This window comes from Procambarus clarkii, chromosome 67, assembly GCF_040958095.1.
Source record: "Procambarus clarkii isolate CNS0578487 chromosome 67, FALCON_Pclarkii_2.0, whole genome shotgun sequence".
Classification (NCBI taxonomy): domain Eukaryota; kingdom Metazoa; phylum Arthropoda; class Malacostraca; order Decapoda; family Cambaridae; genus Procambarus; species Procambarus clarkii.
The window spans coordinates 22,590,468-22,618,043 of record NC_091216.1 but is presented as its reverse complement, the minus strand read 5'-3'; the positions used below and the strand labels follow the sequence as shown (position 1 = coordinate 22,618,043).

At 47.6% G+C, this 27,576-nt stretch overlaps 2 protein-coding genes and 1 long non-coding RNA gene across 3 annotated transcripts; 1 reads left to right on the top strand and 2 right to left on the bottom strand.

Moving 5' to 3' along the window:
• Positions 1 to 365: 365 nt before the first annotated feature.
• On the top strand, positions 366 to 758 carry LOC138355397 (uncharacterized). Its single transcript, XM_069310286.1, has one exon. It carries the CDS (start codon positions 366 to 368, stop codon positions 756 to 758), a length of 393 nt encoding a protein of 130 aa, XP_069166387.1.
• A 2,775-nt stretch (positions 759 to 3,533) lies between these two features.
• LOC138355395 (uncharacterized) lies at positions 3,534 to 15,188 on the bottom strand. Its single transcript, XM_069310285.1, has 2 exons — positions 15,084 to 15,188; positions 3,534 to 3,851 (listed from the first exon to the last, which is right to left on the bottom strand). Exons 1-2 carry the CDS (start codon positions 15,186 to 15,188, stop codon positions 3,534 to 3,536), a joined length of 423 nt encoding a protein of 140 aa, XP_069166386.1.
• Positions 15,189 to 16,267: 1,079 nt separating this feature from the next.
• Positions 16,268 to 17,867, bottom strand: LOC123767842 (uncharacterized). The gene is made up of 3 exons (XR_006774018.2): positions 17,810 to 17,867; positions 17,128 to 17,220; positions 16,268 to 16,932 (listed from the first exon to the last, which is right to left on the bottom strand). It is a non-coding gene; the product is annotated as an uncharacterized lncRNA (long non-coding RNA).
• Between the last annotated feature and the right edge of the window lie 9,709 nt (positions 17,868 to 27,576).

The following is a 27,576-nucleotide window of genomic DNA, read 5'->3' as shown; positions in this document are numbered from 1 at the left end:
CCAGGAGTATACCCTACTTCACGGTGTATATACACCAGGAGTATACCCTACTTCACGGTGTATATACACCAGGAGTATACCCTACTTCACGGTGTATATACACCAGGAGTATACCCTACTTCACGGTGTATATACACCAGGAGTATACCCTATTTCACGGTGTATATACACCAGGAGTATACCCTACCTCACGGTGTATACACTAACAGTTTACCTTAGGTGTAAACTATGTTCAGGACTAATATACAGTTGCTGGTTGTCCAGTAAACTGTCGTGGTGACCTTAATCACCCTCCTGAGGTTGTTAGACCTTAAACCACCACACCAAACACTGGGTGTGGCGGCCGCATTAACCACCGCTTGGTTATGCCCGCCTGGCCGCTTGGTTATGCCGGCCTGGCCATTGGTTATGCCGACCTAACCATTGGTTATACCGACTTAACCATTGGTTATACCGACCTAACCATTGGTTATGCCGACCTAACCATTGGTTATACCGACTTAACCATTGGTTATACCGACCTAACCATTGGTTATGCCGACTTAACCATTGGTTATACCGACTTAACCATTGGTTATGCCGGCCTAACCATTGGTTATACCGACCTAACCATTGGTTATACCGACTTAACCATTGGTTATACCGACTTAACCATTGGTTATGCCGGCCTAACCATTGGTTATGCCGGCCTGGCCATGGGTTATGTCGACCTAACCATTGGCTATGCCAGCCTGGGCCCAAGATTAACCCTAGATTAAGACCTAAAAACTCCGTCACTTAGCGAGGCAGAGTTTGTACTCATAACGAGAGGAAAGAGAAGAAAGTTTTAATGAAAGATTTGATAAACACTCTAAGGGAGGAAATTAGTACACGTATCCTAGGTGGTGGAAAACTGCACAATGGTCCCATTAACGAGGCCATTCCGGTGAGCGACGCCCTTGGTAACGCAGTGCGGGGGAATACTTTTTGTTTTGTTTAATTTACATTAAGGTAATAACGGGTTCGTTGCTCTGGGGTCAGATTCACGAAGCAGTTACGTAAGCACTTGCGAACCTGTACATCTTTTCTCAATCTTTGGCGGCTTTGTTTGCAATTATTAAACAGTCAATGACCTGCGAAGCACCAGGAGGCTGTTTATAACAATACCAACAGTTGATTGGGTAGTTTTCATGCTTGTAAACTGTTTAATAAATGTAACCAAAGCCGTCAAAGATTGAGGAAAGATGTACACGTTCGTAAGTACTTGTGTAACTGCTTCGTGAATCTGGCCCCTGAAGACTATATGTCTACCTATTCTGAAGACATAATGTTCTAAATATCCGTTGTTATTTTTGGTGAGTTCGATTCCCCGTGTTACTCTCTAGGAACTCTCTTATCTCGTGGTACTTCCCTTTATGGTCGATGTCTCGCATTCTCTTTGTTATCCTTAAGCCTTCATATCTACTCCTATTCAAATGGACCTCTGTGTGTGTATGTGTGTGTGTGTGTATGTGTGTGTGTGTATGTGTGTGTGTGTGTGTGTGTGTGTGTGTGTGTATGTGTGTGTGTGTGTGTGTAGCTACGTGTGTGTGTGTGTGTGTGTATGTGTGTGTGTGTGTGTGTGTGTGTGTGTGTGTAGCTACGTGTGTGTGTGTGTATGTGTGTGTGTGTGTGTGTGGTGTAACTGTGTGTTAAGAAGTATGTAAGTGTGAATACATGTGTGTATAATAATAATACAACTGTGTCATTAAAGTTTGAGAGCATACAACTGTATCTTCCTTCTTATACAGCTTCAAGTATGTGTTCTTGATTACACAAGAGTGTATACTCCTAATTTTACAAGCAAGTGTGTACTATTATCTATAAGTGTGTAATAATTATCTTTAAGTGTGTATTAGTATTTATAAGTATGTATTATTATCTATAAATGTGTATTATTATCTATAAGTGTGTATTATTATTATTATTTATAAGTGTGTATTATTATTATTATTTATAAGTGTGTATTAGTATCTATATCTACAAAATAGGCTGTCTGTGTCTAGGGCTGGAGGTCAGGGGGCAAGATTCACTAAACTATCCACGGTGACTGGTGCCCATGATGATGAAATGTTCAGCGCCGAATCCATAGAGTTTTGGTCATATGTTAATAATATTATAACATTCAGATATTGACACAGGATAACTGAATGGTTTGTTGGGAGGTGAGCACTCTGTGGGCTCTCGCACTTGACGCAACCTTTTAGGGTTTAATTGGGCGTACCCGGGCACTGCTGGGTATGACTTGTTGTTATATAAGTACTCACCTAGTTGTGCTTGCCGGGGGGGTTGAGCTTCGGCTCTTTGGTCCCGACTCTCAACCGTCTATCTGCTGGTGTAAAGATTCCTGAGCCTATTGGGCTCTGTCATATCTACTTTTGAAATTGTGTATGGAGTCAGCCTCCACCACATCACTGCCTAGAACTTGCTTGAACTTCCTAAGTGCGTGTGTGCGTGTGTGTGTGTGTGTGTGTGTGTGTGTGTGTGTGTGTGTGTGTGTTTAGAGTTTCACAAGCCTGACAATGTTCACGATATTTTTGTTTGAAATCATGTCAATATTTTTAACTTACTAGATGTAAACATAATCCAATTATTTTGGAGTTGTAAATGTGAGACAATATATAATTGGGTGAATTTTAAACCGCACATCACCAAGATGGCGGCCAAATTGGTCTGGGACTCGCTATAACAAGGTAATTTTGTCTTCGTCTCCTGTAACAGGGGTGTTGGGGGGGGGGGAATATGATAACGGGGTTCTTTGATAACGTGAACCATTGTCTCAGATTAAAACAGCAGAGGAAAGCATACGCGTGCGCGCGTGCGCGTGTGTGTATGTGTATTCACCTAGTTGTGCTTGCGGGGGTTGAGCTCTGGCTCTTTCGGCCCGCCTCACAACTGTCAATCAACTGTGTTATATTTTTGTTTGTTTTTCTCCACACATACCTCTCTAGGAAGCAGCTCCGTGACAGCTGTCTAACTCCCAGGTACCTATTTACTGCTAGGTAACAGGGGCATCAAGTGACAGGAACTCTGCCCATTAGTTCTGTGTGTGTGTGTGTGTGTGTATGTATATGTATGAGTGTATTTGCTGTGAATATACACTTGAGGGAGAGGAGCATGAGGAGAGTGAGGAGAAGTATGAGGAGAGTGTGAGAAGTGAGTGTGTGTGGCAGGAGACGATTGGGCAGGGTGGAGGAGCCAGAGGTTTGTTGTCATAACACTGTCACTCTCCTCCGTGTCCATTGATCCCCCCCCCCGCCGCCCCCGCCCCCCCGGCCCCCCCGCCCCCCCTTGTCCAGGAACTGTGAGTCACCCCCCTAGTGTCTGGCCCCTCACACTGCCTCTACTGACATACTACACTGTGTATACTGACATACTGGACTGTGTCTGCTGGCATACACTGTGTCTACTGACATACACTTGGTATCGAAGCCTGGAGGTTGGTGGTGGGGGCCAGCAGGCCAAGGCGCCAGCCGCGTGGTGCCGTGAGCTGTGATTAATGTACTGTGGCTCTGTCACACAACTCCTGCACCCGGTGATCCACCCGTGGAGGGCGGGTCCGTGGAGGGCGGGTCCGTGGAGGGCGGGTCCGTGGAGGGCGGGTCCGTGGAGGGCGGGTCCGTGGAGGGCGGGTCCGTGGAGGGCGGGTCCGTGGAGGGCGGGTCCGTGCAGGGCGGATCCGTAGAGGGCGGGTCCGTGGAGGGCGGGTCCGTGGAGGGCGGGTCCGTGGAGGGCGGGTCCGTGGAGGGCGGGTCCGTGGAGGGCGGGTCCGTGCAGGGCGGGTCCGTGGAGGGCGGGTCCGTGGAGGGCGGGTCCGATGTCTCAGGACACCTCTTGACTCACCCTCACACTTAGTGAGTGACCCTCACACTTAGTGAGTGACCCTCACACTTAGTGAGTGACCCTCACGCTTAGTGAGTGACCCTCACGCTTAGTGAGTGACCCTCACGCTTAGTGAGTGACCCTCACGCTTAGTGAGTGACCCTCACGCTTAGTGAGTGACCCTCACGCTTAGTGAGTGACCCTCACGCTTAGTGAGTGACCCTCACGCTTAGTGAGTGACCCTCACGCTTAGTGAGTGACCCTCCAGTAAGGAGGAGGCGTCGGACACAGCCAGCGGTGATGGCTCCTGCCGTTGCGTGCAAGATTAATGATCTTACCTTGCGTGCAAGGTGGTGGTGGTCCACACACACACACACCAGGTGGTGGACCACACACACACACACACCAGGTGGTGGACCACACACACACACACACCAGGTGGTGGACCACACACACACACACCAGGTGGTGGACCACACACACACACACCAGGTGGTGGACCACACACACACACACACCAGGTGGTGGACCATAGGCCAGGTGCTGGACCACACATCAGGTGGTGGACCACATACACCAGGCAGGGTGTGTGTGAACCACACACACTTCTTCAATTATGTTACGGCCCTACTGGGACGCAACCGGGTTCTTCTCTGATGGTAGTAGAGTTTGGGAATCCGGCCCCAAGTTAGTAGAGGCTTTCAAGGGGTGTGTTCCGTAACGCAAGTTAAATTAAAGGGGGAGGAATACCAATGTTCCAGTTTCTCTGATATATATTTCCACCACCATGTATAAATAAATAACAGTCACACACGGGGATTATAACTACACAATTATGTACAGGTTCGTCTTCCTCCGAAGACACTGGATGCTCAACGGTGCTCACTCTGGGTAGCCCTGGTTCCTTCTTCCGTGGCCCACGATAAATCCACTATGACGAATCTACCCTGGCCACAGGCCAGCCAAATCACAGTCCCACTGGGTGCTTCGTCGTGGAGGCCCTCAACCACAATCCAGCCTGTAGCTGGCAGGTACCGATCAGCTCTGCTGTGTAGGCCACTCCACGACCGATACTAGGGTTGCGAGCCCTAGGCAGGAGCCTCGTGTGATCCCACTGATCACTCCTCACTAAGCACCACAGTGGCTAGTCTCTTCCACCAGCCAGCCCCGGATAAGGCGATTCCCGACACTGCCACGCCACAGGCAGGCTAATACTCTCAACAGAGATCGTCCGAGGGTGACTCACAGCTTCTTCAAAGCAGACTGGTGAAGAGACCTTGGCTGCCTTGGGTAGACTGGTCCATCGTCCAACACAGCAGTCCCAGGTCGACTCTGCAATCAGACACGTCATTAATACTGGGACGCTTCACTCACAAGCTTAGACAGAAACGTCCACCTCTTCACTCCATAGATGGCGTTCACTGTCTAAGCACTACCTCACCAGAGGTCAGCAGCGGCTACTCCACGAGCCAATTAAGATGGGAATCCAGCACCTGTGGCCGGTATATCCCGTCCTCACTAGATGGCGTCGTCCATTTGGAGTGGGTTTCGGGAGCGGACTCACAGATGGCGTTGTCGTCACTGCTCCGTGCTCCGACGCTGGACTCAGGTCCGTAACACACACACACACACACACACACACACACACACACACACATACAGAGCCCGATAGGCTCAGGAATCTGTACACCTGTTGATTGACGGTTGAGAGGCGGGACCAAAGAGCCAGAGCTCAACCCCCGCAAACACAACTAGGTGAGTACAACTAGGTGAGTACACACACACACACACAGACACACACACACACACAAAAGGGGGCCGGTGGCTGGGTGAACGCGTGATCCTGTGGTCCCGGGTTTGATTCCCGGCGCCGGCGAGAAACAATGGGCAGAGTTTCTTTCACCCTGATGCCCCCTGTTACCTAGCAGTAAATAGGTACTTGGGCGTAAGTGGACTCCACACTACACCAGCAAGTGGAGCGCTGGAAGAGTGGAGTTGTAACTCACTATTGATGTAGAGAAGTGGGCAGAGGAGTCTATGGGGCTCTCCCCCTTTTTTTTAGGGGGGGGGGTAGTAAAGAAGAGGGAGAGGCATAGGTGAAGGGAAGTATAGAAGTGGTAAATACAGTGAGAGGTATGAAAGTAGGCGGGCTGTCCGCCTTGCTGACACCATGTGTGGGTGTTGGCAGCTAAGCTAAGCTGGCTCCCTCTTGTCAGGGAGCTGTGAGTGTGTGAGAGGTTCTTCACATGTGTTTCTCCATATATGGATGTCCATAGATTAATACTGTTTAGCATTCATATATACACACTCCGATGCTTCCACACATGTTATTCTGTTTAAGGCTCTTTATTTTATTATTATTATTTATCGAGTTGTTCATACATACACATATATGACCTGTTCATATATATACATATATAACTCATCTGGGGATTATATACTGTGGGGCGGGGTTTTCGTCCAGAGAATCGAGGCTCTTGGGGCACCAGCTGTGGGAGCGGGGCGTCTCATCTTGGGCCACCAGCTGTGGGAGCGGGGCGTCTCATCTTGGGCCACCAGCTGTGGGAGCGGGGCGTCTCATCTTGGGCCACCAGCTGTGGGAGCGGGGCGTCTCATCTTGGGCCACCAGCTGTGGGAGCGGGGCGTCTCATCTTGGGCCACCAGCTGTGGGAGCGGGGCGTCTCATTTTGGGCCACCAGCTGTGGGAGTGGGGCGTCTCATCTTGGGCCACCAGCTGTGGGAGCGGGGCGTCTCATCTTGGGCCACCAGCTGTGGGAGCGGGGCGTCTCATCTTGGGCCACCAGCTGTGGGAGTGGGGCGTCTCATCTTGGGCCACCAGCTGTGGGAGCGGGGCGTCTCATCTTGGGCCACCAGCTGTGGGAGCGGGGCGTCTCATCTTGGGCCACCAGCTGTGGAAGCGGGGCGTCTCATCTTGGGCCACCAGCTGTGGGAGTGGGGCGTCTCATCTTGGGCCACCAGCTGTGGGAGCGGAGCGTCTCATCTTGGGCCACCAGCTGTGGGAGCGGGGCGTCTCATCTTGGGCCACCAGCTGTGGGAGCGGGGCGTCTCATCTTGGGCCACCAGCTGTGGGAGTGGGGCGTCTCATCTTGGGCCACCAGCTGTGGGAGCGGGGCGTCTCATCTTGGGCCACCAGCTGTGGGAGCCAGGCGCCTCATCTTGGGCCACCAGCTGTGGGAGTGGGGCGTCTCATCTTGGGCCACCAGCTGTGGGAGCGGGGCGTCTCATCTTGGGCCACCAGCTGTGGGAGCGGGGCGTCTCATCTTGGGCCACCAGCTGTGGGAGCGGGGCGTCTCATCTTGGGCCACCAGCTGTGGGAGCGGGGCGCCTCATCTTGGGCCACCAGCTGTGGGAGTGGGGCGTCTCATCTTGGGCCACCAGCTGTGGGAGCGGGGCGTCTCATCTTGGAGTAATCTTTCAAACATTGGGTCCTCTAACATTTCGATGGTGTTCCACACCCTGATGGCTTGGTGCTGCAGTCTGATGTTTAGTGGCTGTGTGTTCAGGAGTTCGTGGAGCTCCTGGATTGTCTGATCATATGGTGGACGGTGTTTTGCTGCTCTCCTTAGCGCCTTATTTTGTACTGCTTGTAGTTTCTGCATGTTAGTTTTCTTTATGGTGTGTAGTGGTACTGGGGGATACTCTAGATGTGGACAGTCATAGGTGAGCACGGAGTAGCGGGGTGGTGGTGGGGGTGGTGTTGTGGGTGCAGTGGGGGCGGGGGTGGTGTTGGGGGTGGTGTTGGGGGCGAGGCCACTGTGAGAGAGGGTGGGGAGGGGGGGAGGGGCAGACAGCGTGCGCAGTACCACCGCGGGAGAATAGTTTCAGCAACAATGAGGAAGTGCTGGAGGAGTGTGAGTTAAGTGCGCACATCACCCCTCACACCCTGCCCCTCACACCCTGCCCTCACTCCCTGCCCTCTCACACCCTGCCCCTCACACCCTGCCCCTCACACCCTGCCCTCACACCCTGCCCCTCACACCCTGCCCTCACACCCTGCCCCTCACACCCTGCCCCTCACACCCTGCCCTCACAGCCTGCCCTCTCACACCCTGCCCCTCATACCCTGCCCTCACACCCTGCCCCCACACCCCTGCCCCTCACACCCTGCCCTCTCACACCCTGCCCCTCACACCCTGCCCTCACACCCTGCCCTCTCACACCCTGCCCTCACACCCTGCCCTCACACCCTGCCCCTCACACCCTGCCCTCACAGCCTGCCCTCTCACACCCTGCCCTCACACCCTGCCCCTCACACCCTGCCCCTCACACCCTGCCCTCACAGCCTGCCCTCTCACACCCTGCCCCTCATACCCTGCCCTCACACCCTGCCCCTCACACCCTGCCCTCACACCCCTGCCCCTCACACCCTGCCCCTCACACCCTGCCCCTCACACCCTGCCCTCACACCCCTGCCCTCACACCCTGCCCTCACACCCTGCCCTCACATCCTGCCCCTCACACCCTGCCCTCTCACCCTGCCCTCACACCCTGCCCTCACACCCTGCCCCTCACACCCTGCCCTCACACACCCTGCCCTCACACACCCTGCCCTCACACCCTGCCCCTCACACCCTGCCCTCACACACCCTGCCCTCACACTTGACCCTCACACCCTGCCCCCCTCACACCCTGGCCATCTCACACCCTGCCCCTCACACCCTGCCCTCACACACCCTGCCCTCACACCCTGCCCCCCCTCACATCCTGCCCCCCCCTCACATCCTGTCCCCCCTCACACCCTGCCCCTCACACCCTACCCCTCACACCCTGCCCCTCACACCCTGCCCCTCACACCCTGCCCTCACACCCTGCCCCTCATACCCTGCCCTCACACCCTGCCCCTCACACCCTGCCCCTCACACCCTGCCCCCCTCACACCCTGCCCCTCACACCCTGCCCTCACACACCCTGCCCTCACACTTGACCCTCACACCCTGTCCTCACACACCCTGCCCTCACACTTGACCCTCACACTTGACCCTCACACCCTGCCCTCACACTTGACCCTCAAACCCTGCTCTCACACCCTGCCCTCACACCCTGCCCCTCACACCCTGCCCTCACACTCGACCCTCACACCCTGCCCCTCACACCCTGCCCTCACATCCTGCCCTCACACTTGACCCTCACACCCTGCCCCCTCACACCCTGCCCTCACACTTGACCCTCACACCCTGCCCTCACACTTGACCCTCACACCCTGCCCTCACACCCTGCCCCTCACACCCTGCCCCCCTCACACCCTGCCCCTCACACCCTGCCCTCACACTTGACCCTCACACTTGACCCTCACACCCTGCCCTTCACACCCTGCCCTCACACCCTGCCCTCACACTTAACCCTCACACCCTGCCCCCTCACACTTGACCCTCACACCCTGCCCCTCACACCCTGCCCCCCTCACACCCTGCCCTCACACACCCTGCCCTCACACCCTGCCCCTCACACCCTGCCCTTACACTTGACCCTCACACTTGACCCTCACACCCTGCCCTCACACCCCTGCCCCTCTCACTTGACCCTCATACTTGACCCTCACACTTGACCCTCACACCCTGCCCCTCACACCCTGCCCTCACACTTGGCCCTCATACCCTGCCCCTCACACCCCCTGCCTCTCACACCCTGCCCTCACACCCTGCCCCTTCACACCCTGCCCTCACACTTGCCCCTCACACCCTGCCCTCACACTTGACCCTCACACCCTGCCCTCACACTTGCCCCTCACACCCTGGACTCCCTCACAGTGTGAGAGAGACGACCAGGGTGCCAGCCACACCCACCAGTCGCCTCCTCATGGGGCAGGACCCGCGCCGCTCCTCACAGCACATATTGACTTATAATACACATCTTCGCAGATTCTATATATTGATGTATTAAAAATCCATTAACTGAGTAATAGTTATTTAATAACATCAATGTATAATAGTTGTGAAGCTATTACCCAATTTGATATCACGGAACCCTCTGACGTCACCATCAAGACTTCATTAGTTTGTGTCATTAAGGGACTATTAGGAACGTTTTTCAAATTGGTTCGATTTCAATCAAACTTTTTTGACGAGTTGTATCTGAAAAGTGTTTCAACTGGTCCAAGTCTCAGCATCGTAGCGTAAATAGGAAGGGAGAAAAAAAATGTTGAATGTGTCAACAATTTTCCAAAATGGTCAAAAATTATTATCAAACACATGTGTCAACTGAAATCATGTCTATGACTCTCAGCTAGCACAATGGCATATATTAAAAAAAATTATAATTAGTTTTATTAAATAAAAATTAAGTTAATTTTTTTCAATTTTATTTTTCTTGTTTGTTTATCGTACGATTTGTATGAATCTTATATACTTAACTGCACGTAAGCCTATCTGTAAGGGCGCCAATTCTGGAGGAAATTGGTTGATGTCAACCTCAGCCACAGGTGGCAGCACCTTAGGCTTTATTTTTTAGTTATTTATTTCAAGTAAAATAAACGTTCATATAACTCTTTCATTTTTTATTTAATTTACATGAAATTTACACCTTATATGTAGAGTGTATGTCTCTAAAATTTTTAGTCAGCGTTTTTTCCTAAGTTTATTTATTGATTTTATAATAGCAAACAAACATAATATGTTTGCATAATTTTTTGGGGGGGAACTTTGACTATTTGTATTAGGAAAACTAAAGATGTTTTGGAAAATCCCCGGCTACAGATCCTTTATTATATGCTAATGTGTCAGAAAAGTGTCATAGAATGATTATATCTGAAAGGTGTGGTTGTATATACACACTTGAAAATGTGTATCTATTAAATGTGAAATGCATCAAATATGTATTCATAATCGTTGAAAAAGAAATCTCTCTTTCTATTTAGGCTGCAGTACTGAAACTTGGAACAACTGCAGCCCTTTTCATATACAACTAGTCAAAAAATATTGGTTGACATTGAACAACTTTTACAAAACTTTTATTTATTTATTTTATTTGTTTATTTATATACAAGAAGGTACATTGGGTTTGAGAGAATATATAGCATAGTATTTACAATCTTGTAAAGCCACTAGTACGCACAGCGTTTCGGGCAGATTAACTAATGCCCGCCTAAATAACTGATGCCTGAGTGCTGGCGCTGTTGGATCGCCCACTGATGATCTCGGGTTCAATTCCCGCGGCAGGACAGAAGCGTTTGGGAACAATTGGCTTCACCTGATGCCGCTGTTCACCTTTCTATACGTATGCAACTAGCAAGCCGTAGTGCAAAGGCATTACCTCAGTTCGAAATCCAGCTGGAAAAATTCCCAGGAGCAGTTGGGGTACCTTTGACAAGCTGCCAGCTTCCTGTCCTCATCCAGGCCACTAGAGAGATTGTGTACCTCAGGTAAATTCAGGTACTCTGAGTTTCGTTCACTAGGAAGGTCACCCATTAAACGGACCAAGCCAAAGTACGTTTTCTTTAACTGAGGTGTTGATTTGCTAAAGAAAACGTTTATAATGTATCGAGCCATAACTTCGGTGAACCCAACCTGTCTGTTGAGCTGTTTGTGGCCGGCTTAAGACATAATAATCACATTGAAATTCATTACACACACACACACACACACACACACACACACACACACACACACACACACACACACACACACACACACACACACACACACACACACACACACATTGTAAGAACATTTGACTAAGATTAGTAGGTACATTAATGTAAAATTTTGGGGATATCAACAGGTATATTGTACCATAATTTGAGGATTATTTCTAGGTATAATGCAGTAAAATAAGCGTTCTATATAACAACCATTATATAAGATAATAGAAGTGATTACAATGGTAAAGTTATATGGCTTAGGCACATATATTGGTGGATTGAGTAGCACTAGATACAGTGCAAGTTTGAGGCACCAGGTACGACACTGTGAAGATAAAATTAGGTACTTTTTCTTTTGGTTTTGAATAAGGCAGAAGTTAGACAGCTTTTCAATTTGTTAAGGAGTGAGTTCCATATACCAGGTCCCTTTATTTGCATAGAGTGTTTACACAGATTAGGTTTGACTCTGGGGATATCAAAGATGTATATATTTCTGGTGTGGTGATTATGTGTTCTATTATATCTGTCAAGGAAGTGTTTTAGAACAGGGTTTGTACTTAAGAAAAGGGTTTTATAAATGTAATTAACACAAAAAAATGTGTGGAGTGAGTTTATGTTTAGCATGTTTAGGGATTTAAAGAGGGGGGGGGGGGCTGAGTGTTGTCTGAACGCAGAGTTTGTTATTGTTCTGATAGCAGATTTGTGCTGGGTGATGATGGGCTTGAGGTAGTTTGCAGAGGTTGAGCCCCATGCACAGATACCATATGTAAGATAGGGATAGATTAGCGCGTAGTATAGTGAGAGGAGAGCAGAGTGGGGAACTTAATATCAGAATTTACAGAGTATATCAACCTTTTTTGAGACTTTCTTGGTTATGTGTTGTATGTGGGTGCTGAAGTTCAGTCTCTTGTCTACGTATATGCCAAGGAACTTTCCAGCATTTTTATTGCTGATGTTAACATTGTCTATCTAATGCTGAATTGCATCAGTTGATTTGCTTCCAAATAAGATTTAGTAGGTCTTTTCTACGTTAAGTGTTAGTTTGTTGGTTGACATCCATAAGTGGACTTTTTTTAATTCATTGTTTACAACATTATTTAATATGAGTGGGTTGGGGTCAGAGTAGATGAGGGTAGTATCATCAGCAAACAATATAGGTTTAAGCATGTTAGAGACATTAGGCAGATCATTGATGTACATAAGAAATATGAGAGGTCATCTGATGCTGCCCTGTGGCACCCCCTACGGTTAATGGTAGAGGGGGAGAGGTTATATCATTGATGGCTACATATGACTTCCTGCCCGAAACGCATTGCGTAATAGTGGCTTTAGGCATTATATGTACTAAGCTCTATCTATAAATCGATCCATTTATGTAAAATCACTTTATGTATGTACATTACCTGAATAAACATATTTATTTATTTATTTATATTGGTGTCTGTCACTAAGATAGGTTCGGATATAGTTCAGGGCAAGGCCTCGGATTCCATAATGTTGGAGTAAGAGGTAGTTACCGTTAACAGTATCAAAGGCCTTTCTCGGGTCAATGAAGAGTCCAATCGGGAACTCATTTTAGTCAAGGGCTGAGTAGATTATGTCAAGCAGACTAGTAATTGCATCATTGTTACTCTTTTGGAGCAGAAGCCAAACTGACAGGGATTTAGTATGTTGAGGCATGAGAGCTGTTTGTAAATAATTGTTTTAAAATATTTTTGATAATATAGGTAGATGTGATATTGGTCTGTAATTGTTTACGTCTGCCGTATTGCCTCCTTTATGAAATGGCGTTACTCTTGCTTTTTTAAGGATATAATGAAAGGTGTGACACTCTAGAGATTTGTTGAACAACAGAGCTAATGGTGGCGCAAGGGCATGGGAGGCACTCTTGTATACCATGGATGGTATTTCACTAATGTTCCCAGCTTTGGTTTTTAGTGAGTGTATGATGGTCACAACGTCTGTCGGGCTGACTGGTGAAAGGAGAAGAGAATTTGGATAACTACCTGTAAGATATGTGGTAACATGTGTCTGAGTCTGTGGGGATTAATTACGATTAATACGATGATTAATACACAGATATCTCATTAAATATAGAGGTTCCAGAAACTCACATGTATTGGTCATTAGGTCTTCACCAATTACCTCTTGTTCTTATGTTCAAGAACACAATATTACGAAAAGTGTGAGTTTTACAGCTGACATTCTTGCCGGTCTCTCAGTGACTCCTCTCTGGATATTATATTGATTAACACAAAAGCGCTCAAGTCATTTCTTGTTTAATTTTTTCGTTCGTTGATGCAAATTTTCACATTATCCATCGTGTGTTAATTTCTTTATGGTATGAACCCCATCACTTCAGTATGGACTGAGGTGATGGGGGTCAAAGGAGTATGGGGGAGGGGGAGCCATCAAACATAGAGTCAATAACAGGGATAAGGTAAGAGAACAGGAGCAGTCAAACATTGGGGTATACTGTGGTGGGCAGAGAGCGGAGAGAGACCTCGGCAGAGATGTCAATGTCTGGCGGTGTCGGGCGAGGTCTGGGTCTGAGTGTTGGCAAGGAAGTGAGGTCTGGGTCTGAGTGTTGGCAAGGAAGTGAGGTCTGGGTCTGAGTGTTGGCAAGGAAGTGAGGTCTGGGTCTGAGTGTTGGCAAGGAAGTGAGGTCTGGGTCTGAGTGTTGGCAAGGAAGTGAGGTCTGGGTCTGAGTGTCGGCAAGGAAGTGAGGTCTGGGTCTGAGTGTCGGCAAGGAAGCGAGGTCTGGGTCTGAGTGTCGGCAAGGAAGTGAGGTCTGGGTCTGAGTGTCGGCAAGGAAGCGAGGTCTGGGTCTGAGTGTCGGCAAGGAAGTGAGGTCTGGGTCTGAGTGTCGGCAAGGAAGCCAGGTCTGGGTCTGAGTGTTGGCAAGGAAGCCAGGTCTGGGTCTGAGTGTCGGCAAGGAAGTGAGGTCTGGGTCTGAGTGTCGGCAAGGAAGCCAGGTCTGGGTCTGAGTGTTGGCAAGGAAGCCAGGTCTGGGTCTGAGTGTCGGCAAGGAAGTGAGGTCTGGGTCTGAGTGTCGGCAAGGAAGCCAGGTCTGGGTCTGAGTGTCGGCAAGGAAGTGAGGTCTGGGTCTGAGTGTCGGCAAGGAAGCGAGGTCTGGGTCTGAGTGTCGGCAAGGAAGCCAGGTCTGGGTCTGAGTGTCGGCAAGGAAGTGAGGTCTGGGTCTGAGTGTCGGCAAGGAAGCGAGGTCTGGGTCTGAGTGTTGGCAAGGAAGCCAGGTCTGGGTCTGAGTGTTGGCAAGGAAGCCAGGTCTGGGTCTGAGTGTCGGCAAGGAAGCGAGGTCTGGGTCTGAGTGTTGGCAAGGAAGCCAGGTCTGGGTCTGAGTGTTGGCAAGGAAGTGAGGTCTGGGTCTGAGTGTTGGCAAGGAAGCCAGGTCTGGGTCTGAGTGTCGGCAAGGAAGTGAAGTCATTATTCTGTATAATCACAGTAGGTCGTTTTATATATATATATATATATATATATATATATATATATATATATATATATATATATATATATATATATATATATATATATATGGCTTCCAGGATTTGTAATCTTTACTCAGTAGTAGAGTCGAGCGTTTTAGTATTCACTATCATATTGCTGGTGAGTGTTGTGTTGTGTTGACTTTGCCTGTGGTGTCTAGGAGCGCCATGCAGCCTCTAGATGGCAGGTCAGTCTTCTCGAAAGCCTTGTGGTGATCATACCGATATAGGGAGAGCGACGGAGACATCCTTCACTGGGGCGTGTAAACTGGTATACCACAGTTGGTGTCTGGAGAGCGATATATTCTTTATTGGGGCTGTTCTTAAATAGTAAACCAGCAGTCCTTTTGGTTGATAAGTAGATAATTAAGTCCAATTTTGGGTCTGGGAGTTGTCGGTTTCACTCCATTTGAAACTATATTTTTAACTATTCTATCTTCTGTTTTAAACTGTAAAGCTCATAGTGAATTTTTATAGAGTTTCTATGATTCAATTTCTTTCTTTATTATGCACCCCATACCCATCCCGTGGGCGGTGGTGAGATGGGTTGTTTGTTGTTCTCTGTTATACCATTTGTCTAAATAGCTTCTGATATGGGCGTTGACGTCTCTATTCGTGTACGTGTTGTTTACTATTACTCTGATATGGGCGTTGACGTCTCTATTAGTGTAGCTGTTGTTTGCTATTACTCTGATATGGGCGTTGACGTCTCTATTCGTGTACGTGTTGTTTACTATTACTCTGATATGGGCGTTGACGTCTCTATTAGTGTAGCTGTTGTTTACTATTACTCTGATATGGGCGTTGACGTCTCTATTAGTGTAGCTGTTGTTTACTATTACTCTGATATGGGCGTTGACGTCTCTATTCGTGTAGCTGTTGTTTACTATTACTCTGATATGGGCGTTGACGTCTCTATTCGTGTAGCTGTTGTTTACTATTACTCTGATATGGGCGTTGACGTCTCTATTCGTGTACCTGTTGTTTACTATTACTTGAAGGCTTCTCTACAGTTCCTTGAGGATTTTATGCCAGTTAGAACAACGTGTAAGGGCTCTACATATATATATGTGTTTATATACATATCACCATGGTACCCCCTCATGGTACCCTGTGAGGTACATATCACCATGGTACCCCCTCATGGTACCCTGTGAGGTACATATCACCATGGTACCCCCTCATGGTACCCTGTGAGGTACATATCACCATGGTACCCCCTCATGGTACCCTGTGAGGTACATACCACCATGGTATCATCTGTACCACATACCGCCATGTTAGGTTAAATATATTAGAGCTTCTATGTGGCAGAAAAACAAAATGCAAGGGTTACATTTCTTTTATTCACAAATAAAGTCCGTAAGTACTGAGACTAGAGCTGTAAGAGGCACTGTCTAGGTCAGCACAGATGCTGGCTACAAGGTGGTAACAGGTACCAGTAACTGTACAAGCAATAAGAACTTACTGACTATTTCTGGATATTGATACCCATGGTTCCCTCATCTTGTAGACGTATGGGTGCTTGTAGACGTATGAGGCACAGGGTGCCTCATCTTTGTAGACAGATAGGCATTGTATGTACCAGCTCTATCTATTAATCCAACAAACTTTGTAAAATCTCTTGTATGTATGTACCTTACCTAAATAAAAATTATTATTATTATTATTATCTGAGGATAACCTAACTATACTCCACCCCCATGTCAGTATTACGGGAACACGACAACGTCTCTGGCCCATGTATGGAGAGACCATGAAGGCAGATGAGGGAGAAGCTGTATACATCGCACGGTGTTATCCGTGGGGCCTACAGGGGCAGCACTGGCGCGAGCCGCCGAAGCCGCCGGCGCCACTTCGAGTTGGGTATCTGGTGGTCTCGATGATGATGATGGTGGTGCGGATGATCTCCGGGCAGGGGCAGCATCTTCCGAGAGCAGATCTCTCCACCCGTGACTCCGGCAGGGAGGAGAACAGCTCCACGGCGCCAGACTGTATGTGGCGAGAGATAACGGTCAGGACGGGGTATGTCTGTTTCCCCTCTGTGTACATTATCGCGTCTCTTGTTACACTCTAGGCCTATAACTATATAGGCCTAGGTTATACAGGGGCGAATAGCGGGAGGTGAAATAATGATATTGTGATATATACACGTGAAGACACCGTACACACAGGGAGTGGACTTACTGCAGGAGCGGCCTCCGTGGCCACCAGCAGGAGGCTCAGGCCAGCCACGAGCACCAACACAGTCTTCATCTTCCCGGCTGTGACAAGGAACCTCTGTACAGAAAGCCAAAATTATTAACATCGTGAATCACTTCCGAAGCGTCTTTTAAGGTACAAGTAATTGTATTGGTGGTGACAGACTGTGGCCATACACCAGGACGGTGACAGACTGTGGCCATACACCAAGACTGGCCATACACCAAGACTGGCCATACACCAAGACTGGCCATACACCAAGACTGGCCATACACCAAGACTGGCCATACACCAAGACTGGCCATACACCAAGACTGGCCATACACCAAGACTGGCCATACACCAAGACTGGCCATACACCAAGACTGGCCATACACCAAGACTGGCCATACACCAAGACTGGCCATACACCAAGACTGGCCATACACCAAGACTGGCCATACACCAAGACTGGCCATACACCAAGACTGGCCATACACCAAGACTGGCCATACACCAAGACTGGCCATACACCAAGACTGACCATACACCAAGACTGGCCATACACCAAGACTGACCATACACCAAGACTGGCCATACACCAAGACTGGCCATACACCAAGACTGGCCATACACCAAGACCACCACACAAGAGACACAGATGGACAAGCCAGCAGAGGTAACCTACCTTACCTGATGCAACTCAAGCTGTGTGCTGACTAATTCCTGACCGACCCTTTTATACCCCGACGGGCGGTGTGGGCGGAGCCAGGAAGAGGAGAGCCCCATTGGTCAGTTAAGATGGTCACCAACACGTCCACACAAGGTCGCTTCAACTCACTACTTGCTCCACCCTTGTTGCACATTTCTGATCTCTTGGCGCATTTAACTGAAGCAAAGATATATTGTAATGCAGAGAAGCCCCAAGATGAGTGTATAGTGTAATAAGTGTATAGTGTAATAGTAGACACGCGCCTTCAACAAATGCGACCCATCGTGTTATTGCGCACAAAATGCGCTCAAAAGAAATCACCGGAAAAATAGAAAGATGGATCTAAAATTTCCTAACAGAACCCAATGTGTAATAGTCAACAAAGTAGTATCCGGACCATCAACCGTGAAGAGCTCAGTCCCCCAGGGTACTGTGCTTGCTCCAGTACAGTCCCCCAGGGTACTGTGCTTGCTCCAGTACAGTCCCCCAGGGTACTGTGCTTGCTCCAGTACAGTCCCCCAGGGTACTGTGCTTGCTCCAGTACAGTCCCCCAGGGTACTGTGCTTGCTCCAGTACAGTCCCCCAGGGTACTGTGCTTGCTCCAGTACTGTCCCCCAGGGTACTGTGCTTGCTCCAGTACAGTCCCCCAGGGTACTGTGCTTGCTCCAGTACAGTCCCCCAGGGTACTGTGCTTGCTCCAGTACAGTCCCCCAGGGTACTGTGCTTGCTCCAGTACTTTTTCTCATCCTCATATCGGACATAGACAAGGACACAAACTATAGTACTGTATCATCCTTTACAGATGACACTAGGATCTTTATGAGAGTAGACAACAGAGGACACGGCAAACCTCCAGTCAGATGTCAGTCAGGTCTTTCTATGGGCTACAGAAAATAATATGGTGTTTAATGAAGATAAGGTTCGGCTTCTGCGCTACGGAAAAAATTAAAATATATAACAGAAGTACAAATCACAGTCAAATAATAACAGAACGAAAACGAAATGTAAAGTATTTGGGTGTACTCATGTCGGAAGACCTTTAAAGAACACAATAAAGTAGCCGTCACAACTGTAAGAATAGTGACTGGTTGGATAACAAGCATCTTTCAAACTAGAGATGCTATACCAATGATGATACTCTTCAAGACGCTAGTGTTCTCTAGAGTGGAGTACTGCTGCACAATGACGGACCCTTTCAGAGCTGGAGAAATTGCTGACCTGGAGAGCGTGCAAAGAACCTTTACTGCTAGAATCCACTCAGTAAAGCATCTAAACTATTGGGACCGACTAAAGAGCCTAAATCTGTATTCTCTTGAGCGCAGGCGGGAGAGATACATAATAATTTACACGTGGAAAATATTAGAGGGGCTGGTCCCAAACCTGCACACAGAAATAACACCACATGGGACCAGGAGGTATGGCAGGATGTGCAGAATACCCCCGATGAAAAGCAGAGGTGCAACAGGTACTCTGAGAGAGAACTCTATCAACATCAGAGGCCCGAGACTGTTCAACACGCTTCCGCTACACATAAGGGGCATAACTGGCCGACCCCTCACAGTGTTCAAGAGAGAACTTGATAAACACCTCCAAAGGATACCTGATCATCCAGGCTGTGATTCATACGTCAGGCTGTGAGCAGCCGCGTCCAACAGTCTGATTGACCAGTCTAGCATGAGGAGGCCTGGTTGAGGACCGGATCGCGGAGACGTTGATCCCCGGAACCTTTGCAAGGCAAGGTAAGGAGCCCCAAGATGAGTGTATAATGTAATAGCGTGTTACCTGCAAGGCTTTTATCAAGCCTGACAAAGCCTGCACTACCAGACAGTCTACTACTAATAAAATCTGGTCATCAGTAGAGTTCATCTGCGTTATTCTCAAGGCTTGGCGCTCTTCACGTCCACAACACTAAGATATACCTTAAAATAAAGATATATTCTCACGAAACTGTTTTCACAGCGTCATAGTGTGCTAAATATTACCCATCCTAATACAGCAGCTGACGACGACATTTGTATGTTAGGGTCCCCACAGAGACTCCCAGCGGAGTCCCACAGGGCTCTGTACTTGGACCCATCCTGTTTCTAATATATGTAAAAGATCTTCCAGAGGTTAGAGACTCATTCCTCTCAATGTTTGCTGATGATGCAAAAATTGTGAGAAAAATCAAGACAGATGGAGATAGACAGAGACTACAGAACGACTTGGACAAATTGGTGGAATGGTCTAGAAAATGGCTGCTAAAGTTCAACTCAGGAAAGTGTAAAGTAATAAAATAAGGCGAAGGGAGCAGAAGGCTGAACACAAGGTACCATCTGGGAGGTGAAATCCTGCAAGAGTCAAAGAGAGAAAATCAGGGGGGTTGATATTACACCGAACCTGTCCCCAAAAGCTTACATCAAATGGATATCATCAGCGGCATATGCTAGGTTGGCCAACATAAGAACTGTCTTTAGAAACTTGTGTAAGGACTCGTTCAGGACCCTGTATACCACTTATGTCAGACCAATCCTGGAGTATGCAGCTCCAGCCTGGAGTCCATACCTAGTTAAACACAAGACAAAGTTAGAGAAGATTCGGAGGTATGCCACAAGATTCGTCCCGGAACTGAGAGGTATGAGCTACGAGGAAAGGATAAAGGAGCGGACCTTCATGTCCCTGGAAAACAGAAGAGTAAGGGGAAACATGATAACCACCTACAAAATTCTCAGGGGAATTGACTTGGTGGACAAAGACAAACTCTTCAGCACGGGTGGGACACGAACAAGGGAACACAGGTGGAAACTGTGTTCCCTTGATGAAACCCAGATGAGCCACAGAGTCATTAGAAAGAACTTTTTCAGTGTCAGAGTAGTTAACAGGTGGAATGCATTAGACAGTGATGTGGTGGAGGCTGACTCCATACACAGTTTCAAGTGTAGACATGATAGAGCCCAGTAGGCTCAGGAACCTGTACACCAGTTGATTGACAGTTGAGAGGCGGGACCAAAGAGCCAGAGCACAACCCCCCCGCAAGTACAACTAGGTGACTACAGCTAACGTCGGTATAATAGCATGCTAGGGGTCCCCCACAACAGCCAGATGGACCTCCAAAGAAGCAGGTAATTACCCGGAAAGTGAGGTAGATAACGACAGGTAAAGAAAGATATCGAAAGTTTTCCTACTGTGTCAGATAAAGTTAGCGCCAACATCCGGGTCTAACAAGTTTTTGTTAATATGTGGAGTTGTCAAGGGAACACAAGAGTGCCCAAGCTGTGGTGGTGATGGTGGTGGTGTGGGTGGTGGTGGTGGTGGTGGTGGTGGTGGTGGTGATGGTGGTGGTGATGGTGGTGGTGTGGGTGGTGGTGGTGGTGGTGGTGGTGGTGGTGGTGGTGTGGGTGGTGGTGGTGATGGTGGTGGTGGTGGTGGTGGTGGTGGTGATGGTGGTGGTGGTGGTGGTGGTGGTGCAGGTTCAGTAAGTGGCACTGTGGGCACCATGGCAGGCCTGAGGGAAGAGAGGATGAGGGGGGGGGTGTCTCAGGGCGTCTGAATTACTGAGACTGTGACAAAGAGTCAGGTGCAGATGGCACTGGAATATAACACCCCCGGGGGGGGGGCGGGGGCAGCCTTCCCAGAAGTGTCCAGACACGCTGGGCCTTCACCACCTCTCTTCCCTCACACCTTCCCCACACACAAGGAAAAATATTATACAAGATATTGTATACACACACACACACACACACACACACACACACACACACACACACACACACACACACACACACACACACACACACACACACTTCCTAACAGGAAGGAGCCAAAGAGTTACGGTAAGGGGCGAGAAGTCGGACTGGCGAACAGTAACAAGTGGAGTACCACAAGGATCGGTGCTGGGACCAATTCTATTTCTTGTATATGTTAACGACATGTTTACAGGCGTAGAGTCCTACATGTCGATGTTTGCGGATGACGCAAAGTTGATGAGAAGAGTTGTGACAGATGAGGATTGCAGGATCCTCCAAGAGGACCTGAACAGGTTGCAGAGATGGTCAGAGAAATGGCTACTGGAATTCAACACGAGCAAATGTAAAGTTATGGAAATGGGACTAGGAGATAGGAGACCAAAGGGACAGAAGGGGAACAGCCTACCTGTGACGACGCGCGAAAGAGACCTGGGTGTGGACGTAACACCTAATCTATCTCCTGAGGCACATATAAATAGGATAACGACAGCAGCGTACTCTACACTGGCAAAACTTAGAACATCATTCAGAAACCTAAGTAAGGAGGCATTTAGGGCGCTTTACACTGCCTACGTGAGGCCAGTCTTAGAGTATGCCGCCTCATCATGGAGTCCCCATCTGAAAAAGCATATAATGAAACTGGAAAAGGTTCTGAGGTTTGCAACGAGACTCGTCCCAGAGCTACGAGGGATGGGGTATGAGGAGCGCCTGAGGGAACTGTGCCTTACGACACTAGAAAGAAGAAGGGAGAGGGGGGACATGATAGGAACGTATAAAATACTCAGAGGGATTGACAGAGTGGACATAGACGAAATGTTCACACGGAATAGTAACAGAACGAGGGGACATGGGTGGAAGCTGGAAACTCAGATGAGTCACAGAGATATTAGGAAGTTTTCTTTTAGCGTGAGAGTAGTGGGAAAATGGAATGCACTTAAGGAGCAGGTTGTGGAATCGAACTCTATTCATAATTTTACAACTAGGTATGATAGGGAAATAGAACCAGAGTCATTGCTGTAAACAACCGATGGCTCGGAAGGCGGAATCCAAGAATCAATGCTCAATTCTGCAGGAACAAATAGGCGAGTACAAATAGGTGAGTACACACACACACACACACACACACACACACACACACACACACACACACACACACAGAGTTCACATATAAGTTGTTGACAGAGTTCCACATAAGAGGTTGTTCTGGAAACTGGAAAATATTGGAGGAGTGACAGGTACGCTTCTAACATGGATGAAAAATTTTCTGACTGATAGAAAAATGAGGGCAGTAATCAGAGACAATGTATCGGAATGGAGAAATGTCACAAGTGGAGTACCACAGGGTTCAGTTCTTGCACCAGTGATGTTTATTGTGTACATAAATGATCTACCAGTTGGTATACAGAATTATATGAACATGTTTGCTGATGATGCTAAGATAATAGGAAGGATAAGAAACTTAGATGATTGTCATGCCCTTCAAGAAGACCTGGACAAAATAAGTATATGGAGCGCCACTTGGCAAATGGAATTTAATGTTAATAAATGTCATGTTATGGAATGTGGAATAGGAGAACATAGACCCCACACACCCTATATATTATGTGAGAAATCTTTAAAGAATTCTGATAAAGAAAGAGATCTAGGGGCGGTTCTAGATAGAAAACTATCACCTGAGGACCACATAAAGAATATTGTGCAAGGAGCCTATGCCACACTTTCTAACTTCAGAATTGCTTTTAAATACATGGATGGCGATATACTAAAAAAATTGTTCATGACTTTTGTTAGGCCAAAGCTAGAATATGCAGCTGTTGTGTGGTGCCCACATCTTAAGAAGCACATCAACAAACTGGAAAAGGTGCAAAGACATGCTACTAAGTGGCTCCCAGAACTGAAGGGCAAGAGCTACGAAGAGAGGTTAGAGGCATTAAATATGCCAAAACTGGAAGACAGAAGAAAAAGAGGTGATATGATCACTACATACAAAATAGTAACAGGAATCGATAAAATCGATAGGGAAGATTTCCTGAGACCTGGAACTTTAAGAACAAGAGATCATAGATATAAACTAGCTAAACACAGATGCCGAAGAAATATAAGAAAATTCACTTTCGCAAACAGAGTGGTAGACGGTTGGAACAAGTTAGGTGAGAAGGTTATCTTGAGGTTATCTTGAGATGATTTCGGGGCTTTAGTGTCCCCGCGGCCAAGTCCTCGACCAGGCCTTCACCCCCAGGAAGCAGCCCGTGACAGCTGACTAACACCCAGGTACCTATTTTACTGCTAGGTAACAGGGGCATAGGGTGAAAGAAACTTTGCCCATTGTTTCTCGCCGGCGCCTGGGATCGAACCCAGGGCCACAGGATCACAAGTCCAGTGTGCTGTCCGCTCGGCCGACCGGCTCTCCCAGGTGGTGGAGGCCAAGACCGTCAGTAGTTTCAAAGCGTTATATGACAAAGAGTGCTCTCATCCTGTAACTACACTTAGGTAATTACACACACACACACACACACACACACACACACACACACACACACACACACACACACACATAGCGGAGATAGTGTGTGTGTGTGTGTGTGCTCACCTAGTTGTGCTTGTATACCACATATGTAAGATCAATCCTGGAGTATGCGGTCCCAGCATGGAGCCTTGTCAAGCACAAGACGAAGCTGGATAAAGTTCAGAGGTATGCCACTAGACTAGTCCCGGAACTAAGAGACATGAGGTACGAGGAAAGACTGCATGAAATGCACCTCACGTCGCTGGAAGACAGAAGAGCTCTGGGAGACATGATCACTACCTAGAAAATTCTAAGAGGAATCGACAGGGTAGATACAGATAAACTGTTTAACACTGGGGGTACGCGAACAAGGGGACACAGGTGGCACCCAAATGAGCCACAGGGACGTTAGAAAGAACTTTTTCAGTGTCAGAGTAGTTAACAGGTGGAATGCATTAGGCAGTGATGTGGTGGAGGCTGACTCCATACACAGTTTCAAGTGTAGATATGATAGAGCCCAATAGGCTCAGGAACCTGTTCACCAGTTGATTGACGGTTGAGAGGCGGGACCAAAGAGCCAGAACTCAACCCCCGCAAGCAAAATTAGGTGAGTACACACACACTCCGCTAAGAATATCCAAATGATTGTACGGAAATACAAGGCAAGAAAGAGCGATGTTCAAGAGTTGTTCCAATGTGTAGAGCAGATCTACGGGAGAGAACTGAACAACTAGAACAACTGGGAGAGAACAACAACTGGGAACAACTGGGAGAGAACACCAATAACCACAACACTTGATAATTATAGGAAAACTCTTGCCGACAAGGAGTCCCGTTCCTGTTGAAGGATACATGTCCTTGATACACGAGCCGTGTTGAAGGATACATGTCCTTGATACACGAGCCGTGTTGAAGGATACATGTCCTTGATACACGAGCCGTGTTGAAGGATACATGTCCTTGATACACGAGCCGTGTTGAAGGATACATGTCCTTGATACACGAGCCGTGTTGAAGGATACATGTCCTTGATACACGAGCCGTGTTGAAGGGAAGTGTGGGTGCTCAGGGTGCTAGCTGGCTCCAGACTCTCCTGGTGATACATAAGAACTTACATAATGGTGTATCTGAAACTGTTCTGTATATTTGTACATATTTTGTATCTGTGTTCATATTCGGTGTATTATCTGTGGAAGTTACGTATTTCGTTGTATAACCTATAATAATAATATATAATAATAATTTGTATTTACAAAATACACATTACAGCAATGGTTGAATAGTAGTTACATAAAAAGTATATTTCATAAAGTCATTGTAGTATGTAAAGCAATTTCGCCATAACTGAAATTTAGTTAAATTATTGAGAGGTATAATGAGTTTAACACTTAATCCTAAACTGGAATTAAACTAACATATATGAATTGTTAAATAAATTTAACAGATGATATACAATATTGAGGTGATACTTAACGCTGAAACATGCTGGCGATGAGTCACAAGAACGTGGCTGACGTATGTTGACCAGACCACACACTAGAAAGTGAAGGGACGACGACGTTTCGGTCCGTCCTGGACCATTCTCAAGTCGTTGGGATGAAGCGTGGGTCGTAGGTTATTTAGGGTGTCACCCCGCAGACCCAGACACCGAAGGAATGACTAGACGAGTGAATAGTGAAGAGTTACCATGGTAGAGCGAGGCACGTAGAACATTATGTTACAGAGGATGCCAAGTGTATTATTAACTTATTTGCCATATTTTGTATATGATAATTGAAATTTAATTTGTTGTCAGTGTGAACACTGAGGAATAAACCATGTACTCTGTTCTTAATTTGTGTAGTGTTAATTGTTAGTTTAATTTCATTGGCGGATTTGTTTCCGGCAATATGTGAGAAGTATTTTCAGTGTTAAAAGTGAATTTCTTGGCAGTTAAATACAGATAGACTTTATGATAGACTTTATGATAGACTTTCTCACTGTGTCAGAGTAACATTTGAGAACATGAAGGTTGCATCATCAGCAAATAGAATTGGCTTCAGGGAACGATTAGCGTTTAGTTCGTCATTGATGTGACTGAGAATGAGGAGAGGACCAAGTCCACTGCCCTGTGGAACACCAATGTTGGTGGGCCGAGCGGGAGAAGGAGCATCCTTCACGGAGACATTCTGGTGCCCGTCACAGAAGTAAGGTTGCAGGCCTCGGAGTGGCCTGTAACTCCGTAGTGCTGCAGCTTGAGGAAAAAGGTTGCTGTAGTTAACGGTTTCAAAAGCCTTAAACAGGTGAGAAATTATACCTGTGGGGTACTAATGCTTGTTAGGAGGAGCTGCATGTATTAAGTTAACCATGTTAATTACAGCGTCTTTGGCACTTTTTGGAGTCCAAAGTTGTATAGGCCAGAGCTAAGTATAGCATGTTTAGCTAGGATCATTAAAGGGGTTTGTTTATTAGTTTTTAAATATTGTAGATAATGTGGATATGATTGATATTGGCCTAGAATTGTTGATTTCAGAGATCACCACTTTTGTGGACTATGATAACTATAGTATTTTTAATAACATCAGAGAAGGCTCCTAGTTCAGGTAATTAGCTGTACAACCGTAGCTAGAACATCTGAAGCTGTTTGTTATAAGTGAGGGTTGCCATCTCAGAAAGGTTACTAAATTTATGTTTAACTAAGAGGATTTTATCTTTAACATCTGAGAAATTTGTTGGGGATAGATAAAGACAGTCGGGATACCTGCCTGAAAGTTTATCCTTAACATTGGTTTAGAATGGTGGGATCTCACTTGCATGGGGGTGTGCCAGTGAGTGAGAAGTATTGACTATAGTAACAGTTCCAGTGGTTGGCTACACTGTCACTGTCACCACCGAGGATAACAGTCCTCTGTCACCACCGAGGATAACAGTCCTCTGTCACCACCGAGGATAACAGTCTACTGTCACCACCGAGGATAACAGCCCACTGTCACCACCGAGGATAACAGTCCACTGTCACCACCGAGGATAACAGCCCACTGTCACCACCGAGGATAACAGTCCTCTGTCACCACCGAGGATAACAGTCCTCTGTCACCACCGAGGATAACAGCCCACTGTCACCACCGAGGATAACAGTCCTCTGTCACCACCGAGGATAACAGTCCTCTGTCACCACCGAGGATAACAGTCCTCTGTCACCACCGAGGATAACAGTCCTCTGTCACCACCGAGGATAACAGTCCTCTGTCACCACCGAGGATAACAGTCCACTGTCACCACCGAGGATAACAGTCCTCTGTCACCACCGAGGATAACAGTCCTCTGTCACCACCGAGGATAACAGTCCTCTGTCACCACCGAGGATAACAGTCCACTGTCACCACCGAGGATAACAGTCCTCTGTCACCACCGAGGATAACAGTCCACTGTCACCACCGAGGATAACAGTCCACTGTCACCACCGAGGATAACAGTCCACTGTCACCACCGAGGATAACAGTCCACTGTCACCACCGAGGATAACAGTCCTC

Excerpts from the sequence above, each read along its gene's own strand:
- LOC138355397 (XM_069310286.1), top strand. The coding sequence starts at position 366 with ATGCCCGCCTGGCCGCTTGGTTATGCCGGCCTGGCCATTGGTTATGCC.
- LOC138355395 (XM_069310285.1), bottom strand. The coding sequence starts at position 15,188 with ATGTCTCCGTCGCTCTCCCTATATCGGTATGATCACCACAAGGCTTTC. Across the intron at positions 3,852-15,083 it reads TCCTAGACACCACAGGCAAA|AGGTGTCCTGAGACATCGGA; the intron begins GTCAACACAACA and ends GGGTGAGTCAAG.